A 20,066-nucleotide genomic window follows, 5' to 3' on the forward strand; every position below is an offset into this window, starting at 1 on the left:
AGGTCAAGTCGTTCAAAACTCACCTGAAGAAGACATTCGGACTGCAAGTACTGAAGATGGACGAGATGCTAACTGCCCTAGCGCAGATCGAAGCTGTGCTCAACTCGAGACCGTTGACGCCGATCAGTAACGACCCGCAGGACTTTGAAGCGCTAACGCCCGGGCATTTCCTGATCCAGCGTCCCCTCACGGCCATCGCAGAGCCAGATTTGGAAGGAGTGCCACAAAACCGCTTGGCAATGTGGCAAAACGCGCAGCGTTTTACGCAGCAACTTTGGAAGAAGTGGAGTACGCAGTACCTGTCCAACCTCCAAAGTCGGACGAAGTGGACGAAGGAGCGAAACAACGTCGCCGTTGGTACGATGGTGCTGATCAAGGACGAAAACGCGCCTCCCCAGAAGTGGAAACTTGGTCGAGTACTGCACGTGTTTCGCGGAACGGACGGCAACGTGCGCGTTGTGACCGTTCGCACGGCAACCGGACGCTTCGATCGAGCGATCTCGAAGGTCTGCGCGCTTCCCATTCGGGACAACCAAGAATTAAATCAATCGACGTCTGATTAAGCACTCGCTGTGCACCCCGACGCTCCTGCGTCATCCATTCTCGAAGGTTATGTTGGTGTTTGTAGGATGTATGTGTGCATGTTAAGTTGTCGTAGAAGAAAGTTCACTGGACGCGATCCAGTCTCTCTACTCGGTAGACACCTGTCTGCCCGAGCTGAGCGCGCAAGGCGCTCACCTGGTTTTGGGATTGTATGTTGTCATGTCGTTAATCACACCCTATCATTGGTAGTAAATCCTCCCACGCTACCACGTCTCACTGGAGGACCCATGGATCCTGCCAGTCGGTCTCGGCTGCTCGTTCGGCATTGAGCTTGGCCAGCTCATGCGCCGATCGACTTCCCCGACGACCACGAAGTACGAAGTCGAAGACATCCCAAGCCAGCGAAGGACAACGCCCCCAGGAATTCACCGATGATCTGCGGATCGAGCGCCAGAATTCACCTGGTGGGGTAAGTTGTTCCAGTTTACGCACGCTACATACACCTACTACATCCAAGTTCTGTCCGAGGCTCACCACCAACTACATCGACGTCCGAAAGTCCACCCGCACAAAACGCATCCTCGTCCGCAACAACAGCACAGCGACGACCAGAACACCGCCGAACAACACACCACCAGCGTAACACCTTTATGGCCTGCGGGCCCAGTATCATCGTTACCTGGCTAGGTAAGTTGTTCCGGTTTTACAGAAATCTCCACCAGAATACTACAGTAAATCTCTCCCCGAGGAAACCTGCAACGGAAACAGCATCAACAAGATGGCACACCGCACGAAGAAGAAGAAGGCATCAACCGATGCACCTGCACCCCAACCGTGTGCACTCTGTGGTCGACAGCTTGTCCCACCCGAAGCAGAGCGTGGTCCGCTGGAGCATGCGACCACCCACACCGAAGATTCGCAGCACAAGGTTGCACCAGAAGGTCAGCACACGGCCAGCGATATGGCGAATGCTGACAACGCGAAGCAGAGGCTGCAACGGCAACAACCACACCACCACGACCGCTACTCGGCGGCGACCCCCACGAGAAGGCTGCACCGGCAGCACCGAAGCAGCAGGTGACCTGATGCAGGGAGCAGAGTTGCAGTAGAAGCAGAATTGCAGCACAATCCAGCTGCATCGTCCACGATTTTCACCCCACGATGGCAGCAGTTTGTTTACAACAGCAGTTGAAGTTCGAATGAATTATTGAAGTGTTGTGAAGTTAGCCCTAAGAATATTAGACATGTAATTAGTATTAGTGGAAGAAGAAGGTAGAAGGTTTTTTGAAATGGTTGAAACCACAGGTTTCAAGGCGGGCGGCATGTTTAGAAATTAAGTTTATTTGTACATTGCGCCGTTTGCCCTATATTTTAGATCGGTTTCAAGATGAACCGTGAGAGAAGAGAGAGTATGTTTAGAGAGAAGAGTGACCGTACGGGAGAGCCCTACGGGTTCAATGTGTTTACATTTGAGAATAAAGTTTAAGTTGCTTGCCGATACTCGACCGGCTCAGTTCAGTAGAACTCCGCGTACTTTGTACCGTTCGTTTGTCGCGCAATAAAGTTGTTCCGCACAACAACTTGTGTTTTTATTCGGCCTACGGGTGAAGAAAGTTTGGTGCGAGGTCGTTGACCTCTTGCGTGTGTGCTCTGGACGAGCAGAAGAACTCCCCCGCAATACAGTCCACAATTTGAAGGGCTCGATCCGGAACAGCATCCTTGAAGCGGAAATAAATTATTCCTGCTAAATTTGCGTTTCCGACCACTGTGCGCCGTCTTTTTAGCTATGGCACAAGTTGGTCAACATTCATTTGGCAGTGTTGCCAATTTAAAAAAAACATGATTTTAGAAAATTGTGGAAAAAAAATCCAAAATGTTTGCAACTATTGGATTAGTTGTAATTTTAAGCTTCAAATTTTACTTACAAACAGTTTCCTGAAAAGTTTTAATCATATCCTAGAACTTTGGCGAAGACACCAAATCGATCAGAACATTCCTGCTCAAGATACACATTTTCGAACATTTACATCACAAAATTCCCGCAAAATGTTGATGATGCAAAATGGTTTCTTTTGACATAGAAAACGCATGGACTAAGTTTCTTGTAAATAAAAGCAAACAAAAATATCGATTTTCGAAAACGTAGAGAGTTACTCCTGTAAAAGTCGACCAAGCTTGACCATTCTTATGAAATATTTTTAAATTTTTTGGACTAATTTGTTGCAAAGACATAATCTTAAATGACCAATCGTTGCTGAGACACATTTGAAAATGCCCAAAATACTAATTTCGACCACATCAAATGTCAGAATTGATTTGAAACTTAATAATAGGGAATTTGGAATTTAGCGAATTGCTTTGTTTCTGGAGATAAGATTTTCTGATCGAATTGGTTTCTTCGGCAAATTTGTAGGTTATGACCAGGAATCTTATAGGTACCTGGAGATTTTTTTTGTTTTTCTAAATATATATATTTCAGGGGACTTAAAATGCATTTTTTTTTGCGTTAAAGTTTAGGATGGTTCAAACTCTAGCACAGTTGTAATGTTTTTCTGATTTTTTTTCGGAGATTTTCTGGAAAAACATGAAAATATGGTAATTTAAAATCAAAAACTCGCTTTAAAATAAAAATCAAGGTCGCATTCGAAAATGAAGCAGCATATTTTTCTAAAAGAGCTTATTTTTAAATTAAGGGAAAATCTTCGAAAAATACACAGTATTTTTATATTAAAGATTCTTAAAATGTTGCGAAATTTTAATAACTGCTTCAAAAAGTTACAATTCTGTAAAAACAATTTTTTTCAGTGTCTCATAAATTATGTTTTTTAGCCGTCTCAAGATGTAAGGCTTGATTTTATGCTTTATTTTTGGAATTTAGGGATTGCCCCTCATAGCTTTTAATTTTATAATTTGTAATATGGGTATCAAACGATGCAAAATTTGGTATGCATTTTCACTTGATTTTAGTATTATTATAATTTTCATATTTTTACTGTTTCAGCGTTTTTCGAACAAAATATTCAAATTTTCACAAAACTTTTTTTTTTTGCAGGCGTTTTCACTTTATTAGATTAGTTGTTGCAGGATACTCAAATCTTCACAACATATGGTATTTTATAAAATTGCTCATATTTTCATAAATATATTTTTTTTAAATAAAAAACCCGATTTAATATCACCAGAGGTGAAATAGAGTCTTTCTTACAAAATGATGAAACTCCGACAAATATATTGGTGCAATTAATTTTTCAGAAACAAAATGATACCACCTAGTGAGAATTTGACCTAAAGCTTCAAATATATTTAGGCAAAACCTCAAATGCCTTTTTTTAAATTTCAGAGGTACATTATGGGTTCGCAAGATATTTAAATTTAATTAAGAAAAACATATTGGATTGACATTATTAGAAAAAATAATAAAGGGTACTCAGTCTTTAATTTTAGTCTATGATTAACTTAAAAAAATATGTATCGCTATTGCACTTTGTCGATCTATTATGAGAAACCAGAAAGAACATTTTCACGCGCAAGCCTAAATGTGCTGGCGTTTATGCTTCGACTTGACGACTTGTCGATCTTTCGAGCGAGAACGAGCCGTGACTTCGAATTTGATGTTCAGTATATGATTTTGTATAAAACCAAAAATTTAATGGGAAAAAATAGGGTAAAAATAAGACGAAAAACACTAATATGGCCATATCTCTGGAAATACATTTTGGAAAAGCTTCAAATTTTGGGCCCCAGTAGTTTATGGCGCATGTTTTCCAATGGATTTTTGTTTGAAACTGAATTCTTTTAATTTGTCAGTGTTATCAGTAAAATTGTCCAAAAAATACCTCTAAAAATGGCTTTGACCACATTTATTGGAACTGTCCGGGTAGTCCCAGGAATGGCAAAATACTAGGTGTAAGAAGACAATTACCACTGATTATTCCTGCTGTGGAATTCTGGTCTTTGCTGTCGGGATGTAGCTAGTTTGTGTCGTTGAAGAGGGCGATTGGTTACCTTTCGCTACCCTGGAGCGATCTTCCAATGTCATTCAGGTGTTTTCACTTTTGTAATAAAGTCAATAATTGGGTAACTAAGAACTGAAAACAACAAAACGATCATACTGAAAAATATACGGATTTCTTTCATCCACAATCTATTTTTTTTCCAGAATATTGTTGAGTTTACAGCCAATTCCACGTAATTTTAATTAACCATCACCCAAAATTGGGCAGTAATCGACCTAGAAATCATGGCCTCGAGCCATGAGAATAATGGTACCGTTTATGGACTCAGCGAACACAGCTCGAAGTGGCTGATAGAATTATGCCCTCGATCTCATTAGAAAAAAAAAAACCGTCAATAAAACTCACAAGTTTCTGCTACGAGAATCGAACCAGAAACCTTCAACAGACCATCTCAATGACTTTACTGCCTCGGCAACCACAGCTAACTGATTAGATTGTGGTCAGAAGTCGATGAATTACACTTTTTTTGTTTGATGGTGTGATGGAAAATCAGTTTGCCAACTGTGATGAAAATTATCCCGCAGCACTCTACTGAGGTGCAAAGTGCGCAAAGTTGACAGTTCTCAGTCCTGCAAAACAGTGTGATGAAAAAATCTAGGCCTAGCACGATTGACACAAAACTCTAGGAATTTCTGCAAGGCGCAATAAAAATGCCCACAAAATTCCGCGCCTTTTGATAACCATATTGCAAATAATGAAAATGTTAGTTTTTTCATGAAATTCGATATTTTGGGAAAGTATCAGATATAAAGGCTCTACATCCAAAATAGGGACGTGGCGTTACATCGTGCTGCCACCTGGTTTTTTTAAGTGCAAGAGTGTAAAAGTGCTGAGTCATCGTCTAAAAATAGACGGCGTCCTATCTCGCCCAGCAAAATGAAGTCGATAAAGTAGTCGGTTTCGATGAGAAAAAGTGGAAAACGTGGTCTAAAAATAGCGACGCCATCCCCCTATTTATTGCGGACTCAGTGCCAACAATAAATCTCAAACAAGTGTCGTACATCGACTTCTGACCACACCTTGGTCATCAAGCTGTGGTGGTCGAGGCAGTTAAGTCATTGGGTCTGTGTGACAAAGGTCTCTGGTTCGATTCCCGTGGTCGACACTTTTTATTTTTTTGTTTTGACGGACGAACTTTTTTTTGCAAATGAACCTAGAGGGAATAATTCATCAAATAAAAAGTTTCTTTTAAATTTTCAAACAGAGTTGTCACCCTGGACATGGCAACGCCACATTTTGATAAGGCACCGTCCCCAAAAAGTGACTAGCTAAAATAGATTACGATTAGTTACGTTAGCCGGTCATCGCGCGACCACTTGAAACATACCTACTGTAAAACGACAATGTTTCTCAGGTTTGGTTGCGTGTGCCGAAGGCTCCTCTTTCTCTCTCGCAACGAGCAAAACATATAATTCCCAAGTGCACCCACCACCGCTAAATAAATTACTTTATTGCGTCATCCGTGGCGTAGTTATTGGGCCGACTCGAAAGGTATCACTTTTATACACGAACCCGTCGGTGGGGAGTTTTGTTGGCTTTTTGGCTGAGTCACTTTAAGAGGGGAGGTTGCAAATTATCTAAAGTGGTATTGTTATCACTGATTAAGAATGAATTAGGTTTTCCTGAAGACTTTTAAAAAATAAATTCAATCTTAGAAATTTTTCCTTTTTGATCAGCGCTGGCCAAACCTTTCTTCCGCAAAACTTCCGCAAACACAAATGCACAAAATCATGATGACTGCCAAAAAACTTAAGGCGCCACCACCACTACCTTCACCACAGAGTATCGGTGACGTTTGTTCCGAAAAACGAAGGTTGATGACGCCGGGCCAGGCCGCGGCAGCACGCGAGAAAGGCCAAAAAGTGAAAACAAAACATCAATTTCACAGACCTAGGAATCTATTTTTACGATCATATTTTTGCAGAGCTAACGCGATGCGGCACAGACAAAAAGACGTTCAAATCGAAATAATTTGGATAAAGAGAAAAAAAAACTTATTGTTTAAGAGGCAGTATTTGTAAATATTGCTCTAGTGGTCGTATTGGATTTGGATGAAACTTTCAGCGTTTGTTTGTCTATACATGAGATGAACTCATGCCAAATATGAGCCCTCTACGACAAAGGGAATGGGGGTTAAACGGGCATTGAAGTTTGAGGTCAAAAAAACATGAAAAATCTTGAAATTGCTCGCATTTCCGTAAACCTTCATCAATTCCAACTCTCTTAGATGCATTCGAAAGGTCTTTTGAAGCACTTCAAAATGTAGACATCCAGGATTGGTTTGACTTTTTCTCATAGCTTTTGCAAATTACTGTTAAAAATGGATTTTTTTTAAAACCTTAATATCTTTTTCCAACAGCCTCCAACACCCATACTCCCATCCCAATTTTTGGCCAATCGCAGTTTTTCTCATAGTTTTTCGATTTTTCTATAACAAACATTTTACAAAGTTAGTTTTTGCCCTGTAGGCCGTCAAAGCGGCACTTTTTGGTCTCAATTTTGTCATATTCGGAATCCTCGGACAATTTCACGTAAGTTAGAAGTATTGGAATTGTAAATTTGATTTAAAAAATAATTAAATAAAATATTTTTGAAAAAAGAAATAGATCTTATTTACCCTGTGATCAATACGTCAAATGCTGTATCAAGTAGACGAAAACCTGTTTTACCCCTAATCCGACAAATTGTGAAAAATATTTTAATTCATTCTAAATGGCATTTTTTCCAACCAAATTTACAACTTCAATACTTCTATCTTACGTGAAATTGTCCGAGGATTCCGAATATGACAAAATTGAGACCAAAAAGTGCCGCTATGACGGTCTACATGGCAAAAACTAACGTTGTAAAATGTTTGTTATAGAAAAATCGAAAAACTATGAGAAAAACTGCGATTGGCTAAAAAGTTATTTCCGTAGGCTTATAGTCCATGAAATTACCTATCTTTTGACCTATGGGAGTATGGGTGTTGGAGGCTGTTGGAAAAAGATATTAAAGTTTTAAAAAATCCATTTTTAACAGTAATTTGCAAAAGCTATGAGAAAAAGTCAAACCAATCCTGGATGTCTATGGCACATTTTGAAGTGCTCCAAAAGACCTTTCGAATGCATCTAAGAGAGTTGGAATTGATGAAGTTTTACGAAAATGCGAGCAATTTTAAGATTTTTCATGTTTTTTTGACCTTAAACTTCAAAGCCCGTTTTACCCCACTTCCCTTTGTCGTAGAGGGCTCATAATTGGCATGAGTTCATCTCATGTATAGAGTTTCATCCAAATCGGAGCACCTTGATACGACCTGTTACACATTGGTGAAAAACTCGCTCTTTAACTGTTTTGTTTTCTAATTTTCGTAATTACCGTTTGGTATTGCTCATTGAGTTACAATAGTTTCATGTCGGTTTGTCTAGTTCTTCAGTCTGTAAAAGAACGTCTGGCGCTTTTCCGGTGATAGATTTGGAAAACCAGAGACTCGTATCGAGGGTTTAATGGTCAAAGTAGTAACCCCAACAATTATCTCAGCCGCTAATCAGAGCCAATATAAATCATCGAAATGATTCAAAGATTGGAATCTGGCCTGAATCAAGTTCATTGTGCAGGTTTGCACACGTAAATTCCTCCTTAGTTATTTTTTTTTCTCATCGAACTTGTAAATATGTTGTGCACTTGTTCATCTTCGCTGGTTGTGGCCCACATTTCGTGGTTTGCTGAATTTTAGTGGTGAATGGTTTTGTTTTTCTATCTTCACTAACCCTCTGATCGGTGTCAGTTAAAAATTTAGCTATAATGTTGGGTTACCACAATTTGCACCAATTTAGGTACTCCGACGAAAATGCCGAAATAATTTGAGACAAATACACATATTTAGTTTACGATGCTGTTTTAGGATGCTATTTCCGATTTTTCACACCGATTTGATTAGAGGTGGGTAAAAACGCTCTTTTTCGTTCGCTCAATAAAAAGAGCCGCTCTTTTGAACGGCTCTTTCACTCTTTTTCAAATATGGATGAAAAGGATATTTTGTAAGAAAGGTCTGATTTTTTAAGCTTTTTCACATTAAAATTATAAAAATTATTTAAAAAAAAAAATACTAAAAACGAGAAGATGCCCTTGAAAACTATAGGTCTTAGCGGTCTCTATTTCAACATTTCTACTCGAACCTAAACGTTCGAATAATTTGATGGCATCCAAACTTAATTCTAGGATTTTGGACAAATTAATATTAATTTTAAAATTGCGTTTATCTTTGCTAAAACTGAACTAATGCTGATATTTTATTTATTTTATTCTTTCAAAAGACCAGAGTTTAAAAAAGAACCGCGGTTCTTTTTTTGTGAACCACCGTTCGTTCGCTCATTTTAATGAACCGGCTCTTTGAGCGGCTCTCTTTTTTTGTCCACCTCCAGATTTTATAGATTTTTTAAGAAAAAGTCGGAAATAACATTTTAAAATGGCTGTATCTCGTAAACTCATCAGAAAACCTTTTGAAACTTTGCCCAGAGATACTTGACAGTCATATGAAGCAAAGTCCATCATTAACTGTACATGCATATTTTTTAAAGTGCTGAAATTGTATAGATTGTTTTGGTTTTCTTATTGAAAATCGGATGTAACATCTTAAAAGGGCTGTATCTCGAAAACTACATCAGCGAATGTTTTAATTGTTTGCTCACAGGTACGTTATGGTGTAAGGAATCGATAGACACCAAAATCTCGGAATGCATTTTTTTCTTCTTCATAATAACGGTATTTTGAGAACCCGTGAAATAGGGTTGGGATCAATTTGGTAGGATATTGGCCACAGTTTGGAGCTGCTGGTGCCCTCAGGGATGTTCCGATGGAGAAACATTGACCGAACCGAACCGAAATTGGGCAATTTGGTTATCGAAATTCATGATTTTTGTTATATGGGGCATGAACATTTAGATTTGGGCCGAATCACTCACAAATCAGATTATAAAGATTATACCTAAAAATATTTTCTACAATTTTTATTATCTAACATTGTTTTTAGTCATATTAGTCATGTTTAACAGAACACCTTGCCCCAATTTTTTCTCGAGTTGTTAATTTTCAATCAATGCTTCGGTTTTGAATAGCAGAGATGCCAGGTACACAGATTTGTCTGTTCACAGACTTTTGAAGTTGTGTCCTGGCATTTTGTGATGCACAGACTTTTGAAATTTGACACAGACATACACAGATTTTCCGAAAACGGAGTGAAAATTCGATTTTTGGAAGTCAGGATGGTTTTGATAACATTAAAACAAGAAAAACATAAAACAAGAGGAGTAAATTTCAATTTCAATTCAATTAGTTTTTATTAGTAAATAATCAATTCACAATATCGTAATTATTATAACCTAATAGAGTTTTGGAGTACCTTTCAACTATGATTTGTACTATAATTCATTTAGATGTAATTGGATATTCTAACAATGGATTTGCCAAGAGAAGGAAAAATTATTTAAAAAAAAAACCTTCGAAATTTGCTAAGGAAAAGGATAGAAATAGAAAAGCTTAAAACTAGATCACAATTTGTTTTGTCTGTTGACGTCGAAAAAACTGCGCTGCACTAGGCAGCTTATCCGTTGTAGATATACTTCATCATCAGCTCACTAAGAGCTTGGAATTGTTCTGCCTTGTTCCGGCAGGCACGAAAGCGCGTGAGCATCTCTCCAGCAAGAGCGAAAAACTCGTGAAGCGTGAAGAGGTCATCTCCGGTGACGTCTGCTTGTCCCGGTGAAGTACCGCTCCCAGAAGCGGCTACTCTAGCGTACGAACCTCCCCAACCGGGAGGGAACGCTGGGTTGGTCGATGGAACCGCTCCGCCGCCAGCTGCTGCAGCTTTCGAGCTCGAAGTCTTCGGAGGTTGGCGGGACGCTGGCGCTTTCTTCTTCTTGTCCTGCTCCTCGAGGTACTTTTTCCGCGCGGCACAGCCACGGAAATTCGCCGTGTGGTTTCCACCACAGTTCGCGCACTTGACGCGTGCTTTGTGCTGCTGGGCGTTTTCCCCCAGCTGGTCTTTCCGCGGAAGATTGCACCTTTCGGTGAAGTGGGTCTCACCGCACTTTACGCACCGGGGCGGAAGATTACAGTTTCTTGAACCGTGTCCGAATTTTTGACAGCGGTGGCATTGCGCTGCGTCGGTCGGATTCTTCGTGTAGAATCGCCACGTCACGAAGAAGCCGTCCAGTGCTTTGATCCGCCGTAGGTCCTGGATTTTGACGGACCCACGATCGAAGTACAGGAGGTACAATGTGTACGTACCTGTCACTGTTGTCGATTTCGAGAGCACCTTAACCTCTCGAGGTTTAACCTTGATGCCCGACAGGTGTTCTTCCAGGTCGGAGATCGGGCGGTCCGGATATCCCTGAAGGACGATCTTGACAGGGACCTTCTCTGCTGGATCAAATGTGAAGAATTTGAAGTTTCGCAACTTCAACTTCTTCACCACCAGGTCGAAATTCTGTTTATTGTGCGTAATAACTTGCACAGAAGTTTTACTTATTTTCAGACAATATTGGAGTCCCTCAAGCAACTCGTCAATATTGTCTGCCAACGTTTCCAAAACAAAAATTGGAGGTGGACGTCGTTCCTTCGGAGAGTTGCATTTTTTCTTCTTTTCTTGCTTGCGCGCAAGTTCATCATCGTAATCGTCGTCGCTAGCATTGCTGCTGTCACTGTCGGTGTTGTTTTCTTCTCCACTCAGAATCTCAAATTCGTTTCTGGTGGGAAAGTTGGAAGTGGTTGTCGTCGTGGTGCTTGTGGACTGCTGCTGCTGCTGCTGGCCGGAAGTGCTCCCGGATGCCCGGGTGGATTGTCTCGTCCGTACAGGGGACTCACGTGGACGGTATGACACGTGCCACGGCCGGCCCTTGGCATGCTGGAGCAGCAAACTCGCGGATAATCACGGTAAATTACGGCGAAAAAAATCGAAAAGTTTGAGGAGCTCCGAACAGTAGACTGTTGCTGGCTGGTGTTGCCAGTCCCGATGAAAAGAGGAGTAAAGTTTTTCGTAGAACACGGGAAAAATAAAAATACTCGAAAACAAATTTGGGCAGTAGAGGGTTAACCTACCGGCAGTCACATACGTGTACCGTGTACATACTTTGTAAAGGCACTTGTATGAAACGCCAAAACACGCGACCTCCGAAAGGTTAAGAGCGAGTCCAATCTGCCTGAAATTTAGATCCCATTTTATGGTGATAATTTTATCATATTCGTGTTCCTGAGACAATTTCACAATAGAAACATCCATAAAAATGTTTATTTTCATACATTTTAACCCTTTAAAAAATGCGCTTTGGTTCTCAGTCTCAGATGGTAGTCCCAGATGTCCCCTACAAGCTGCAGGTCGAACCGAGTTGATATCTGGATGGAACCCTTTTTTATTTGAGTTTGAAAATTATGCTATTTTTTTCACTAAAATGCCAATAACTCCCTTTAGATTTAACCAATTGGGATGCTCTATACTGCATTTTGTTGCATTTTTTAAGCCCTTTCAGATGCATTTTGAAGTTTGAAATAAATATGAATTTTGCCTAAGTTATAGCCATTTTAAGATTTTTGACGTTTTTGAACCTTCCCGTTGACCTATATTTAAGGCAATTTCGCAAATGCTTTAATGTTGAAATTCACCTTTGTACGCAAAGGGTTTAAACTAATTTGCTCTGTTGCATCTCGAATCATGATTTTTATCGGATTCTGGATTCAACGGAGCAAAAAAAAATTTTTTTCACTCTTGTAAATTTACATTATTTTCATTGGAAAATTACACGATTTCACAATATTTTGGATAGGAACGTTTACAATGAAAATCATGTAAATTTCCTTTGAATCTAATGTAAATATACATCATTTATCATGATACCTTTTGGTACATGATAAATAATGTAAATATACAGGAATATTTTTTTCTGTGTAGAGTGCTCATATTTTGTCCAGATGCTAGTTTTATATGTACAAACAACCCCTGAAAATTTCAGGCAGATTGGTGAGGTCGCTGCGAGATGGGTATGCTTTGCTCGTGGACTCGCTCTTAAAAAGCATTTTAAATAAGAACTCTTAAGATTCATGAAAATTTTGGGGTTGGAAGTTTGACTTGTTTTATGTCACTTTGCCAGTGAGCAATTCTCTGAGATTTCGGTCATTCGATTTTTTTGTATTTTTTAATCCGTCTGAAACTTTATTGGTGCCTTTGGTATGCCCAAAGAAGCCATTTTGCATCATTAGTTCATTCAAATAATTTTCCATACAAATTTGGCAGCTGTCGATACAAAAATAATACGTGAAAATTCAAAAATCTGTATCTTTTGAAGGAATTTTTTGATCGATTTGGTGTCTTCGGCAAAGTTGTAGGTATGAATATGGACTACACTGAAAAAAATGATACACGGTAAAACAAATTTTGGTGATTTTTAATTTTACTTTTTGTCACTAAAACTTGATGTGCAAAATAAAATACTATTTTTAATTTTTTATTTTCTGATATGTTTTAGAGGACATGAAATGCCAACTTTTCAGAAACTTCCAGAATGGGCAAAAAATCTTTGACCGAGTTATGATTTTTTGAAACAATACAGATTTTTTCAAAAAAAAAATCGAAATATTGGTCGCAAAAAAATTTCAACTTCATTTTTCGATGTAAAATCAAATTTGCAATCAAAAGGTACTTTAGAGAAATTTTGATAAAGTGCACCGTTTTCAAGTTATAGCCATTTTCAGGTAACTTTTTGACAATAGTAGCAGTTATTCATTTTTTTTAATTAGTGCCCATGTTTGCCCTTTTTTGATAAACATATTTTTGTAAAGCTGAGAAAATTCTCTATATTTTTCTTTTTTGAACTTTGATGAAACGACCCTTAGTTGCTGAGATATTGCCATGCAAAGGTTTGAAAACACAAAAATTGATGTTTTCTAAGTCTTTTCACCATTTTCTAATGTCGATATCTCAGCAACTAATGGTCCGATGAACAATGTTAAAATATGAAACATTCGTAAAATTTTCCGATCCTTTCGAAAAATTATTTTCAAAATTTTTAAATCAAGACGAACATTTTAAAGGGCGTAATACAATATTCAATAAAAAAAATAAAAAAGACCGATTTCGTAGAGAATTGCTCTGCTGGGTTTGAATCGCGTCGGTTGTAACTTTTTTTTGTGTTTACAAAAATTGTACATGCAGTGTGTAATATCAAGTGTCTTTTTTTACGAAGGTGATGTGCATGCTTTTGCATACGATTTTAACATCGTTTTTTTCTTTTTGCTACGTACATTCACGTGTAAAAATTTACACCGATTTTGAAAATTCTTAATTTTTGGTTATTAAAAGTTAAATATTTCAGCTCAGAAACATAATTTTTAAAAAGTTTTCACAATAGTACTGGCAACTCACAATTAACCTAGTGAAGTGTTTGTTATGGCTGTCATTGTTTACTCGTTCATTTGACGTAATAGCCAAATCGAGAGAATTGTTGACAAGCTTTTGAAGCTATTTACAGGCAGGGAGACGACTTTTCAGTGTATCAACGAAAATCGATGTAGAGAAGGAAAATTTATGCAACATATGTCGAAGATGCCAAATTTCTAGCACTTGAACTAAACGAGATAGTGGAAATATACCCATTCCCAGCCTACTAAGTAGTCGTGTCTTAATATTGCTGGATAATCTGGAGTGTTCCTTAAAATCTACTAAAACCAAGTACACCAACCAGTAGAGCAGCTTCTTGGGGAACATTTCTGTTTAATTTAGCATTTACTAAAAGTTATTCGTATTCCTTTTACAAGAATTTTACCAAAATGTTTCCCAAGTCTATTACGATTTGACGAGGACACGCTGGAGCCCCCAAATCGGTTAAGCTATAAGGGTCGCTTTTTATCGTAGAATTTTGTATGGGAAACCGCAAAAAAAATATGGAGAAAATGGCGTTAAATGTGTCGGATCGTTTTCAAGTGTGAGATTCTTGAGTAAAATTTCATGACAAACAACTTTGTCGAAGGTCGCAAAACAATCCGAGTTAACCCTGAAGTTTGTGTATGAAAAGATTTTTTTACCAACTTCAATGATCTATAGCGACCCTTAAGGGGAGATTAACTTTGCCACATAGGGTTATTTTTTTCACTGTTTGATTTTTTATAATTTTTGTATTTAAGATATCGTAAAACCCTTTCAATCAATTGTTGTACACATCATGGAGAATGTTTGGTGAAAATATTAACATTTTTGGGGGTCATCCATAGAAACTGGGTGATCGATAAACGACGTACTTTTGGTATTTTGATATTAACTCGTATCCAATCCGTTCAAATATAGGCAATATGGGTATCAAACTTCATGATTTTGAATGGCCCATTCAGACAAAATAATTTGAGGTCAATTTTTGGACCATGGCCACTTCGGAACCGTTTCTGGGTACCCCCGGGGAACCTATGAAGTGGCCAATATCATATCAAAGCAAAACCCATCAATATGGGTATCAAAATTCTTCATTTTGTCAATACATCTCAAAAATGGTCTTCCAACATATTTTTTTGGCCACTGGCCACTCCGGAACCGGTTCCGGATTTCCCCCCGGGGAAATCTTCGAAGTGGCCAATATCATATCAGAGCAAAGCCCATCAATATGGGTATCAAAATTCTTCATTTTGTCAAAACATCTTAAAAATGGTCTTCCAAAATATTTTTCTGGCCACTGGCCACTCCGGAACCAGTTCCGGATTTCCCCCGGGTAAATCTTCGGAGTGGCCAATATCATATCAGAGCAAAGCCCATCAATATGGGTATCAAAATTCTACAATTTTATCAGAACATCTCAAAAATGGTCTTCCAAAATGTTTTTCTGGCCATTGGCCACTCCGGAACCGGTTCCGGATTTCCCCCCGGGGAAATCTTCGAAGTGGCCAATATCATATCAGAGCAAAGCTCATCAATAAAGGTATCAAAATTCTTCATTTTGTCAATACATCTCAAAAATGGTCTTCCAAAATATTTTTCTGGCCACTGGCCACTCCGGAACCGGTTCCGGATTTCCCCCCGTGTAAATCTTCGGAGTGGCCAATATCATATCAGAGCAAAGCCCATCAATATGGGTATCAAAATTCTTCATTTTGTCAATACATCTCAAAAATGGTCTTCCAAAATGTTTTTCTGGCCATTGGCCACTCCGGAACCGGTTCCGGATTTCCCCCCGGGGAAATCTTCGGAGTGGCCGGTTCCGGATTTCCCCCCGGGGAAATCTTCGAAGTGGCCAGTGACCAGAAAAATATTTTGGAAGACCATTTTTGAGATGTATTGACAAAATGAAGAATTTTGATACCTTTATTGATCGGCTTTGCTCTGATATGATATTGGCCACTTCGAAGATTTCCCCGGGGGGAAATCCGGAACCGGTTCCGGAGTGGCCAGTGGCCAGAAAAATATTTTGGAAGACCATTTTTGAGATGTATTGACAAAATGAAGAATTTTGATACCTTTATTGATGAGCTTTGCTCTGATATGATATTGGCCACTTCGAAGATTTCCCCGGGGGGAAATCCGGAACCGGTTCCGGAGTGGCCAATGGCCAGAAAAACATTTTGGAAGACCATTTTTGAGATGTATTGACAAAATGAAGAATTTTGATACCCATATTGATGGGCTTTGCTCTGATATGATATTGGCCACTCCGAAGATTTACACGGGGGGAAATCCGGAGCCGGTTCCGGAGTGGCCAGTGGCCAGAAAAATATTTTGGAAGACCATTTTTGAGATGTATTGACAAAATGAAGAATTTTGATACCTTTATTGATGAGCTTTGCTCTGATATGATATTGGCCACTTCGAAGATTTCCCTGGGGGGAAATCCGGAACCGGTTCCGGAGTGGCCAGTGGCCAGAAAAATATTTTGGAAGACCATTTTTGAGATGTATTGACAAAATGAAGAATTTTGATACCCATATTGATGGGCTTTGCTCTGATATGATATTGGCCACTTCGAAGATTTCCCCGGGGGGAAATCCGGAACCGGTTCCGGAGTGGCCAGTGGCCAGAAAAATATTTTGGAAGACCATTTTTGAGATGTATTGACAAAATGAAGAATTTTGATACCCATATTGATGGGCTTTGCTCTGATATGATATAGGCCACTCCGAAGATTTCCCCGGGGGGAAATCCGGAACCGGTTCCGGAGTGTCCAGTGGCCAGAAAAATATGTTGGAAGACCATTTTTGAGATGTATTGACAAAATGAAGAATTTTGATACCCATATTGATGGGCTTTGCTCTGATATGATATTGGCCACTTCGAAGATTTCCCCGGGGGGAAATCCGGAACCGGTTCCGGAGTGGCCAGTGGCCAGAAAAATATTTTGGAAGACCATTTTTGAGATGTATTGACAAAATGAAGAATTTTGATACCCATATTGATGGGCTTTGCTCTGATATGATATTGACCACTCCGAAGATTTACCCGGGGGGAAATCCGGAACCGGTTCCGGAGTGGCCAATGGCCAGACAAATATTTTTGAAGACCATTTTTGAGATGTATTGACAAAATGAAGAATTTTGATACCCATATTGATGGGTTTTGCTTTGATATGATATTGGCCACTTCATAGGTTCCCCAGGGGTACCCAGAAACGGTTCCGAAGTGGCCATAGTCCAAAAATTGACCTCAAATTATTTTGTCTGAATGGGCCATTCAAAATCATGAAGTTTGATACCCATATTGCCTATATTTGAACGGATTGGATACGAGTTAATATCAAAATACCAAAAGTACGTCGTTTATCGACCACCCAGTTTCTATGGATGACCCCCAAAAATGTTCATATTTTCACCAAACATTCTCCATGATGTGTACAACAATTGATTGAAAGGGTTTTACGATATCTTAAATACAAAAATTATAAAAAATCAAACAGTGAAAAAAATAACCCTATGTGGCAAAGTTAATCTCCCCTTAAACCTTAACCGATTTCGCTTAAAATTCTCACATTTACTGATTTCTGCCTAAGAAATCGAATCAGTGATGGGAAATGGTGCCTCAAAATATAAATTTTGATCAAAAGTCCATAACATTTGATCATGTTGACCAGTAAATGACATAAATTGGTCGAGACGGAGTTGTTGTTGATAAGTCAAAGTGTAAACAAAGTTAAGGGTCTATCACGCTCACGTTAGTTAATGTTTACGATGTTTATATTAGAAACGAGCAGGATAGCCTCTTTGTTTGCACTTCGACAAAGGCCCAATAACATTGTTTTTTTTTTGTATAATTATCCATACAAAGATTGTATGGAGCGTGGACAATCGGAGACATTTTCAGGAAATATAGTTAAAAATTGGTCTTTTCAGAAGCTTTTTTTGATTTTACGCCAAAATACGGCATTTTTAAACATAACTTCTTTAAAGCAGCCTCAAATATTTCGCTGTTTTCGAAAAAATGTGTAATTTTATGTTATAAACAACACTCCATGACATGGTAGGCCGGTTAAATGAAGTTACCACTGAAAAAGAGACTATTTCGACCAATTTTTATTTTTGCAAAAATGGCGTTTATCTCTTGTAGATCCAGAGCTACAAATTTAGCATCTTCGACAAACTTCCATGAAATTTTCTTCTCTACAATTTTGCCGAAGACACCAAAGCCAATGGACATTGGATTTGGTAAGAGAAGGAAAAAATACAATAACTAAACTAAATCACAGTTTGTTGTTGTCTTTTGACGTCGAAAAATTTCGCTCTAATCCGTTGTAGATGTACTTCATCATCAGCTCACTGAGAGCTTGGAAGCCTTTTTCCCCAGCTTGTTTTGTGGGTCTCACCCGCACCGAGGTGGGAGATCGAGTTGGACACCTGCCGCTCACCAGGTGTCTTTCCAGGTCGGAGATCGAACGGTCTAGATATCCCTGAATGACGTTGAAATTTCGCACCATGTCGAAATTCAGTTCGTTCAGTGTAATCACTTGCACTGACATTGTTTAATTCATTTTGCTACATGATGTGGCCAACAATATTGCTCATTTCAACACCTGCCGCTGGACAAAACGCGCTGCATCAGTATGCAGGAGTCGTTCTCCCTTTTTTCCTTTATCCCGGGAAGGAATGTTTATTTCCCTTTACGAGAAGTTTAATTTTGCTACGCATTTAATGCAAAATGTATCTCCCCTTTCCCCTTCTAGGCTTCCAGGTTTTGAGTTATCATCAAGTAAAAGACTCTTTAAAAGCGTCACGAAGCTGCACACACGTTTCTATTGTGGCATCTATTACGTTACGACAGACATTGCACTTGTACTCTCAGGCAGCAGTGTGCAGGGTGAAATTTTGACCGATTGATAAATAATGCAATGGCCGGAGCGGTGAGAGGAGGGTGGTCTCGGAGGAGGTCGGTCGGACGGAACGTGTAACACTCACACAATTCGACACACACACACACACACACACACGATTGTGTGTCCACGTACGAAGCGCTAATATGGTGGGCTTTTGGAAATGGAAATTTCTTCCAGTTTCGGAACTTACCCACGAATTTGAGCTCGTGCGCTGGCTCGATGATAAGCAATTGTTTGGACATTTTGCTTTGATTTGCGTTTTTTCCCCTTTTAGCGTTGGTCCTGGCGAGGGTGACCCTGTCGGAAGTTGCCTAGCGTTTTGTTCGCGTTTCCTGCCGGTCCTGGTCCGGATCTTCGTCGTGTGCCTTCCCCACGGGAAACGGCCTCAATCTGGTCCTGCTCCGCGGACCGAGTGCGGGGCTAAAAACCTTTCTTTTCCGAACGGATCGATAAAACACTCGAACTCCGCACACAAGAGCTCACCGTTCACACATACACACACTCACACGTACGCACACACACAATAAACACTGCTGCTGCTGGCAAAAATTCGGATTCCTGGCTCACTCTTTTCAGGGAACTTCTTCTTCTTCTTGGTTCTTTCCTTCAACGGTGCGTGTATGCAAGCTCCTTTTTTCTTCGTTCCTTCAGGAACCACACACGCACACAATCCGGGCGTTTCACGACGTTAATCCGCGACGGGGAAACCGTCCTTGCTTTTTCGGCGAGAGTTTGACAGCGGCCACACGAAAAATCAATTTTCACGCCCCGGTTTCGCTTTCGTCACTTCTTTTTTTTTGTGCTCGCGCTGACTTGACGGACTGCTGCGACTTTTCAGTTTCGTTTTTTGACAGTTGCGGGGTTCTCCTGCGCGGCGCTTTTCGAGGATTGCGTGTCGCGCGACAAGATAGAAAGGTTAAAACGTAACATCTAAAATATGTTTAAATTTTCGAAAAAACTAGTTTTTTAACAAGCAATACATTTTTTAAGTTCAAAATTTGAGTCTTAAAAAAAATATCTCACATTTTCCGCAAAGAATCATGTCAAAATCTAAAAATTAAACATTTCCCTCAACAAATCCGTCACCACCTTTCCATCTTGACGCGCGCGCAGCGATGATGGCAAGGTTTGTGGAACGCCGCAGCATGGTTGGCGTGACAGCATGCGGTGCATCTCGTTCTGGCGCACGGCGCGCCGC

General features: G+C 39.6%; 1 protein-coding gene across 1 annotated transcript in view; it reads right to left on the reverse strand.

Annotated features, from left to right (window-relative positions):
- Positions 1-19,721, reverse strand: part of LOC120413324 (vesicle-associated membrane protein/synaptobrevin-binding protein) — a 44,073-nt gene extending 24,352 nt beyond the window's left edge. The window contains exon 1 of the mRNA XM_039574097.2: positions 19,059-19,721. Within this exon, the coding sequence (XP_039430031.1) occupies positions 19,059-19,110 (52 nt within the window). The 5' untranslated portion in view covers positions 19,111-19,721. The remainder of the gene's footprint in view (positions 1-19,058) is intronic.
- Between the last annotated feature and the right edge of the window lie 345 nt (positions 19,722-20,066).

The sequence above is a fragment of the Culex pipiens genome, chromosome 1 (genome assembly GCF_016801865.2).
Source record: "Culex pipiens pallens isolate TS chromosome 1, TS_CPP_V2, whole genome shotgun sequence".
NCBI classification, from domain to species: Eukaryota; Metazoa; Arthropoda; class Insecta; order Diptera; family Culicidae; genus Culex; species Culex pipiens.